The 7,532-nt window shown below is 37.7% G+C and overlaps 1 protein-coding gene across 3 annotated transcripts; it reads right to left on the bottom strand.

The window, feature by feature from the left end:
• Positions 1-967: 967 nt before the first annotated feature.
• LOC117628362 (probable inactive ATP-dependent zinc metalloprotease FTSHI 1, chloroplastic) lies at positions 968-6,932 on the bottom strand. 3 transcript variants are annotated; one of them, XM_034360790.1, is made up of 15 exons: positions 6,016-6,925; positions 5,842-5,926; positions 4,936-5,370; positions 4,773-4,826; positions 4,594-4,659; positions 4,358-4,453; positions 4,148-4,276; positions 3,789-3,841; positions 3,407-3,602; positions 2,894-3,008; positions 2,550-2,824; positions 2,191-2,274; positions 1,993-2,105; positions 1,662-1,911; positions 1,004-1,520 (listed from the first exon to the last, which is right to left on the bottom strand). In XM_034360790.1, the coding sequence occupies exons 1-15, from the start codon at positions 6,714-6,716 to the stop codon at positions 1,326-1,328; spliced, it is 2,847 nt and encodes a 948-aa protein (XP_034216681.1). In that variant the 5' UTR covers positions 6,717-6,925; the 3' UTR covers positions 1,004-1,325. The 3 variants fall into 3 exon arrangements, with proteins under 3 accessions (XP_034216683.1, XP_034216681.1, XP_034216682.1); XM_034360792.1 differs by lacking the exon at positions 4,936-5,370 and having other exon boundaries at positions 968-1,520; positions 6,016-6,923; XM_034360791.1 differs by lacking the exon at positions 1,004-1,520 and having other exon boundaries at positions 1,733-1,911; positions 2,009-2,105; positions 6,016-6,932.
• Between the last annotated feature and the right edge of the window lie 600 nt (positions 6,933-7,532).

Below are 7,532 nucleotides of genomic sequence, written 5' to 3'. Positions count from 1 at the left end.
TTGGGATGCAACCAAAAAAGGTAAGGCTGCCACTATTCATGTGAATAGTGACAAACCTTGCCTTGCCCTTACCCTTTGGAGTGGAGGTGCTCTAAGGCCACCTCCACCGCAGGCCATTTTGCCAGGGCAAGAGGCCCATTTTCTAGGGTTTGGACCTCCAGCGCACGTTAAGCAGCCCGGGCAAGCCTTGGGTCCCACCAGCCCGGGCAAGCCCAAGGGTAGATCTTGCCTGGGCTTCAGCTCGAAGGCGCTGACGTCAATGAGAAAAAAAAAATCAAAAATATAAAAAAAAAAAATCAATTTTTTTATTCAAAAAAAAAAGCCCCAAAAATTATGGATGTTTTCCCTATAAATACATAATAATTTTATTCATTTTCCACACCAAATCCTCATACAAACTCTTCTCCTTCCAATATTTGTAAATTGTAATAATTTTTTTTTCTTGCATTTGTAAATTGTTTATATTTTCTTCCATATTTATATTTTTCTTGCTTAATCATTTTATTTCTTGTATTTCTAAATTGTTTATATTTTGTTGCGTATTCTTTTTTTTTTTTTTCTTGCCCTTGCCCTAGTCTTTTGGGGTGGAACCAAAAAAGGCAAAGCTGCCACTATTCACGTGAATAGTAGCAGCCCTTGCCTTGCCTTTGCCTTAGCCTTTTGGGGTGGACATGGTCTAAGAGCTTGAAAACTAAAATGTTAAAAGACACCAATGTTGAAAGAGAGCTCAAGTTCGAATCTCCTAGTCTCCGATTGATTAATAAAAAACAGCCAAATTTGTTCTAGTAAATTAAAATTTGAATAAATGAGTCATTGCCAAGTCATAATAAGCAAAAGTTGATAAACAAATTTAGTGAGCATAACAGTACTCCGTATTTTAGACACCGTGCCTAACTTGAATGTAGTTTTGGAAATTTTGTGACACAAGATTTCACTTATAATGTTCATTAGGTTTAAAATTAGATGATTGTTTCCAACTATCGGAGTTCTGATCTCATTGATGTTTAAATGAAAAAGGTGCAGATGAATTTGGAATTCTTAATCCTTTACATTCCTGACTTTTTCTAATAACTACAGCTGAGCTACATCTATCAAACACAAGAATAAAACAAATTAACAAAAATAAAAAGCCCAATAAAAAGGAAAAATGGGCTTGCTTTGAACAGATTACACCTTCTTCTGGGTAGCGCACAACAAAACTACACGATACAATCTCATTCATGCTCTTCACGCTCTTGCTGGCAATGAAGCTTCCAATGCAGTCCTTATGCATGCACGGTACACAAAGAACACGGAGAGCCCCCATGTATGGGATCTTTCATTAATCATAGGGTTTCTCCTTTGGATTGTGTTAGAAGGGCATACTCTAACTCACGTTCCTGTTCCTGTTCCTGTTTGATGAACTTAAGGCTGCCAGGATTTTCTTCCTCAAAAAGAAGCTTTAAGGGTGTCTGTGGAGGGTACTTGTTCAAGATAAAATCGATTTCTTCGCCGCTAATTTCCTTGCGTTCAAGAAGAACCTGAAATTAAAGTCAAAGAAGCCCGCAAGTCATTACACCACTTAAAACCTCATAAGATATTCAAGAAATTCAATCATATGCACTTGAAGGATAAACATCTGTAACACTTCCAAGATGCAAATTTGCATGCAGACCAATTACCTTCACAGTTTTAAGCAAGGCTGCATGGTGCCTTTTAAGCAAAGAAAGTGTTTTGTCATACATATTATGTATCAGCTCTTCAGTCCTTTTCGCAACCTCATCGTCTAAATTGAAGTTCACTGGTGGTTCAATTAGGTCATAGTCGTGGTACAGTGATCCCTCAAAGTCCAGCCGAGGGCCTACAAATTGAACTTTCTTCCTCCAAGGTGGTGGCTCTCCGTGTATGACCATTGGATTCTCCAAATTCCAACTGTAAGGAGTGAACAATCAATTCATTACAACATAACATAAAGCAGGGAGTTAGAAAAACAGTAGTGAATAAGGGCCTAACATGGTTAAAATTTTACGAGCAAGCCAAGATGCATCAGCAAGGTAGTCAACTGAAGCCCTTGATGTGTCCCGTCCATATATGACCTCTTCAGCGGCCCTCCCTCCAAGTAAAACCTGCACGGGGAAAGAGAAAAAAAAAATCCAAATTAATGAATAGGATGCAGTTAAAAGGAAACCATAAACAATAAAAAAAGCTAACCTGAAGGCGATGCAGCAATTGTGGCCGGCGCTCAAACATGTATGATTCATCATCAAGTCGATGAAATACAACTTGCGATAATGTCTGAACAAATCACTCCATAAGTAACAAGTGATAGGAAAGATGACCCCAGAGTCAAATACTATTATTATAGTTATATCAAATTAGTCATTACATGCAAATGAACAGTGAAATTAATTTTAAAAGACAATTTTTAAGTAAAATTAAATTTTCATCTTTTAAGTATGTAATGAACCACACAACTTTTAATCCATCAGAAAGTGTTGAAAACATATAAGAGCAACAACTAACAAATCAGCCTATGGACAAAAAAGAAGATAAAGAAGCAGAAGGGGCACCTGACCACGAGGGATGATTGAGATACGATCACAGCATTCAACTTCTGCATTCTCATATTGCCTAAGCAGATGAGAAGTTATTGCAACTCCAACTTCAGTAGTGGATCGACGACATTGTCCCTGATGACCTAACTCTATTCCAACCCGTTTTGGTCCTACAGTAAGTCTATCAACTGCATCATCCAAGTCTGACTGACGAATTGACTCATGCCCCTTCCTCACCGCTACAAGTGCAGCCTCTTGGACCAGCTGAGCCAACTTTGCTCCCGTCCATCCTAATAATTATCAAATGTTTAGTCATCCAAATACCAAATTATACGGGAACAGCAAAGACGGATGCATACCAGGTAAGTTCTGTGCATAGCTGGACAAATCAACAGACTCTGACATTTTCACTTTGCTTGCGTGGATTTTCAAAATATCCAATCTCCCCTTTGCAGCAGGAGGACGAATTTTTATCTACATGATAAAACCCAAATAACAATAAACCAGTAAATTTCATTGATTCATTCAACAGAGCTAACCTATACAATTTATGGATAAAGCACAAAACAGACATTTGGACCTGCAATTAATTTATATCCACTAGTTCTGAAAAAGTTGCTAAATTATCCAATAGAGAATCATCCAGCAGGACAATTCCAACCAACAATTGGAAAATAGTTTAATGGCTCATTTAGGATCACATAAAGATGTACGATGTCTGATTAAAAAAAAAAAAGGTATGATGTCAGATAAAAAAAAAGGTATGATGTGACTGATGATATGTCAAGCTTAAACCAAAGAGTTAAAGTCCCTGAACTAAAGAGTGGACTAGTTCTAACTTCTAACAGTCTTTTACCCAGAAAGAAACAAACCTTGCGATCAAAACGACCTGGTCGGAGAAGTGCAGGGTCTAACAAATCCCTGCGATTTGTAGCAGCTAAAAATATAACACCTTTACCAGTATCAAACCCATCAAGCTCTATTAAGAGCTGGTTCAGTGTAGTTTCCCTCTCTTGAGTGGCTGCATTATACAGGTGGTCGGAAGATTCCTTAAAAATCCCTTGACGCCTGATCATACGATAACAAACATGTAGTACTAGTATTAGCATCCAATTAAAAATTATGGACTAGACACTTTTCAGCCAGCAGCTTGCACAATGATGATATGTCATGAAGCTATGTTGCTCACAAAATTTTAAAACCACAAACGATAGCACGCAATTCATTAAAATCCACCAAGAGAAATGTGCATACCTCGTAGCCAATGCATCAATTTCATCAATGAAAATAACTGACGGTTTGTTTACCTGCACCGAAAAATAAGATCATAATGTAGAAATCTCAACAGGACTTCAAGAAAGCAAAAATTCCATGCATTAATTGATGAAGAAACTCTACACTAAGAACCACTTATTAAAAGGGAAGTATACTTTATGTAAAATTACTGATAAAGGAGAATGACTTGCTTGTTGTTCCCACTTCTCACTTCTGGGGGACAAAGTGGGATAATATCGGGAGAACCAATGTTGTTAGCCACACAGTTCTATGCATTAAATATGGACGAGTGCAATCACAATTTACAGAATTCAACTACAAATGGGAAGTATAATCACCTTGGCTCTTTTGAATAGATCCCTAATACGAGCAGAACCAACACCAACTAAAACTTCAACAAATTCAGATCCAGCCATTTGGTAAAATGGAACACCAGCCTCACCCGCTATGGCCTTAGCAACCAGGGTCTGGAAACAGGCCAGTAAACTGAAAAATTACTACGGGCTAATTTCATGTGCACATATTGAAGATTAGGACAAATAACAAACCTTGCCGCATCCAGGTGGGCCCTCTAAAAGAACCCCATGCGGAGGCTTTATTCCCATTTTATCAAACAGTTCTGGGTTCTTCAAGTACCTCACCAACTAATCAGCAGAATATCAAAGATATCAATAAGTTATCATTAATTTCAAATTTACAAACAAGAATTATAGTTAAGTTAAGACTGGGGGACAAATTGCAATACACAAGCAATTGATTCTCAACGATTAGTGAAAACGAATACCTCCTGGAGTTCCTCTACTGCTTCATCAATCCCTGCCACGTCACTAAACTTAACTCCAGTTGACCCCTGAACACATACATGTCAATAAAATATTGAATTCTAAGAACCTCATGAAGAACTTCATGAAGAACTTCAGCATGCTAAGAAAGTACACAAATGAATAACTCTTAGAAACTAACATCAACACGAGCTTCTGCTTTAGACCGTGAAAAATCAATCCCTTGCCACAGATCCTGCAAATATTAAGTGCAACTCATGGCGATCAGATCCATGGCATAAATAAGGCAAGGCATTAATACAAGAAGAATAAGGAAAGAAACTGTAGAAATGACTCAGCATTACCCACTTCCTGAAGTTCTTAGGTCTTCTAGAGAGAGTGAAACGGACAAGAAGGACCATGGTCAAAAGGACAATTGTAATTGGTTTTAACATCTCAATGCTGGAAGATACACCACCAAAAGTGTAAAAATCAGAAAATTTAGAGAAAATGCCTCCGTCACTGAAGAAGTCAACAAGATTATCCCATACTCTCTCTAAAATTCCAAAGATGAGACCAAGAAAAAGTCTAATAAATGGTTTGACTATAGGCCATACGACATATACAGTCGACACAAAAATGAAACTGGTAACAGCAAATACTGCAGAAGCCAGGAACCCTCCAACAACAACTGCAGCAGCAGCCATTACAGCTGTTACCATTCCAAGCTCTACCATCATTCTGCTAGATATGGAAGATGCCACTGGATGAGGGTAACGTGGTAATTTTCCAACCAAAGACTGCAACAGAGGAATCAAACAGTAAGGAAAATATCAATTTTCTGTCGGAATAAACGGAAAATCTTGACTCTTTAAACATTTGGTTCCAATTACATGCATCAATACAATACATTGTTTTCTATGATCCAAACCTCATGTCTGGAACATATACAAGAAGAGATAGCTGCAAAAATTTAAGTTTGAGAAAATAGAAGCTAATTCTTGAACCAGAGTATGTCCATACAGCTAAAGGTTTTCTATCATTGCTAATAGAATTTATAAAGGAAGGTCAATACAGCCATGCTCACTTTCTAAGCGCTCAAACCAGAACCTCCAACTGAATGGGAGTACAATAGAAACACTCTAATTTCACACCATGAAAACTAGTGCCACAAGACAATTCACAAAAACTTTTGCCTTTCTTAAAACCAATTTCTATTTGATTCACAAGTTATAATTAACTAAGCTCAAAAGAGTTCAAAGATTGATCACCGTAGCATGCCCCTCTATTACATATCTCGGGCCCGTATACTCCTCCAGAAGAGCCTGAGCTTCACCCTCATCCAGCCTCACTGCCCTAAAAAATTGCAAACAATATCACTGAACTGCCAAAACATCCACAAAAGCAGAACTCTTTAAGTAATTAAATGTTTTTTTCATTTTTACCATTTGGTTCTATGCAAGCTCTTCTGGCCTGGGATCTCCTTCAAATCGACAATGAAATCAGTGAACCCATAAGAAGTCCCTGTCACTTCCTTAAAAGTCAACAACTTAACCTTATCACTCTTCAAAGCTTTCTGAAAATCCTCAAAGCTCATTGTGGGCAATTCCTCCAAACTCCTCTCAAATTCCTCTTCCTCCGGCAACTCAGTCCCAAAAATCTGCTCTGGCACATAGAGCTTTCCTTTATACTCCCTCAAAATGTCCTTCAAATAAACAGATTCATCCCTCACTTCACTATCATTTTGACCCTCAGTCCTCTCTTTCTTCGGTTCTGCCTTCGAAAATTTCAATCTCTTTGCCCAGAGTTCAATAAAACCCACATTGGAATTATTGCCCAAACTCTCTTTTTCTTTCGAAGTGTAAAACTTGTCACCAACTAAGTACCTGGGTTCAATCTGGCTTGGGTTCTCCTTCAAGACCCTGGTCACAAAATCGTCTTGGGGGGCTTTGCTAGTGTCACCCGACCGTGACGAGGGCCCCGAATACGACTGGCAAAGGAAGGTGAGCGTCCGGTGAGGGAAAGGTGGCTGTGGTTGAATTTTTCGAATCAAATTGAAGCGCTTTGAGTGATTTGGGGATTTGAAGTGGGTGTGGGGTTTGGGAATGTAAAGCCTGGGTGAATTGAGAATGTCCATTGAAGTCATTGTTGGGACGATAAAGAAGGTTGAACAAATGGTGGGATTAGAAAGGAATGTGGATATTTGTGCTCATTTCTGGGGGGTTTATCTCTTTTAGGGTTTATGATTTTTCATTTTGCCTCTGCAATCGTATTGCATGAATTTGAGTTGGAAGTTTGAAACTTTGAGTTCTGGTATTATCCGAGACCCAGGTTTTTTTTTTTTTTTTTTTTTGGGTCTAACTGATCTGAGACCCAGGTTTCTTCATGCGGGTTCGGTTTATCGGGGTCCGAATTCGACTACCCTTGGGACTTGGTTTGTTTCTTTGCTATTTTCTTACTGTGGGTTTGGATGAGTAAATGTATAAGTATTAATAAATTCATAAATGATGAAATTTAAAATGTCGAAAATTAATGTTTTAAAATTTGTAAAGTTTCTTGTTCGACTAATGAATTTAAACACAGAATTTAACGTGTAATTTTGAAATTTTAGAAATGACGATTATTCAGATAGAATTTAAAGTTGTTCTTTATGACCTCCAAATTCTATGTTTTTTCACACATGGAATTTCTAGATTTTTTTGTTTTGTTATCCAAACACGGGAATTGGTTCATGTCAATTTAGAAATTATGACTTTTGTCAAAATTCCAAGTTGATTTCCCTCATCCAAATACATACAATTATTTTACAGTCGACTCGATATGTATGAAATGAATTTGAAACGTTTTTATTGCTATGAAGCTTACTTTAAAAAAATATATATTGGGGAAGGTAAAATTAGGATCTCGAGACTCAAGTGTAAGGATATATACTCTTAGCTACTTAAGCTACAAGCTCCTTACT

The sequence above is a fragment of the Prunus dulcis genome, chromosome 5 (genome assembly GCF_902201215.1).
Source record: "Prunus dulcis chromosome 5, ALMONDv2, whole genome shotgun sequence".
NCBI lineage: Eukaryota > Viridiplantae > Streptophyta > Magnoliopsida > Rosales > Rosaceae > Prunus > Prunus dulcis.
The sequence above is the reverse complement of the archived record's forward strand: the minus strand, read 5'-3'. Positions and strand labels throughout refer to the sequence as shown.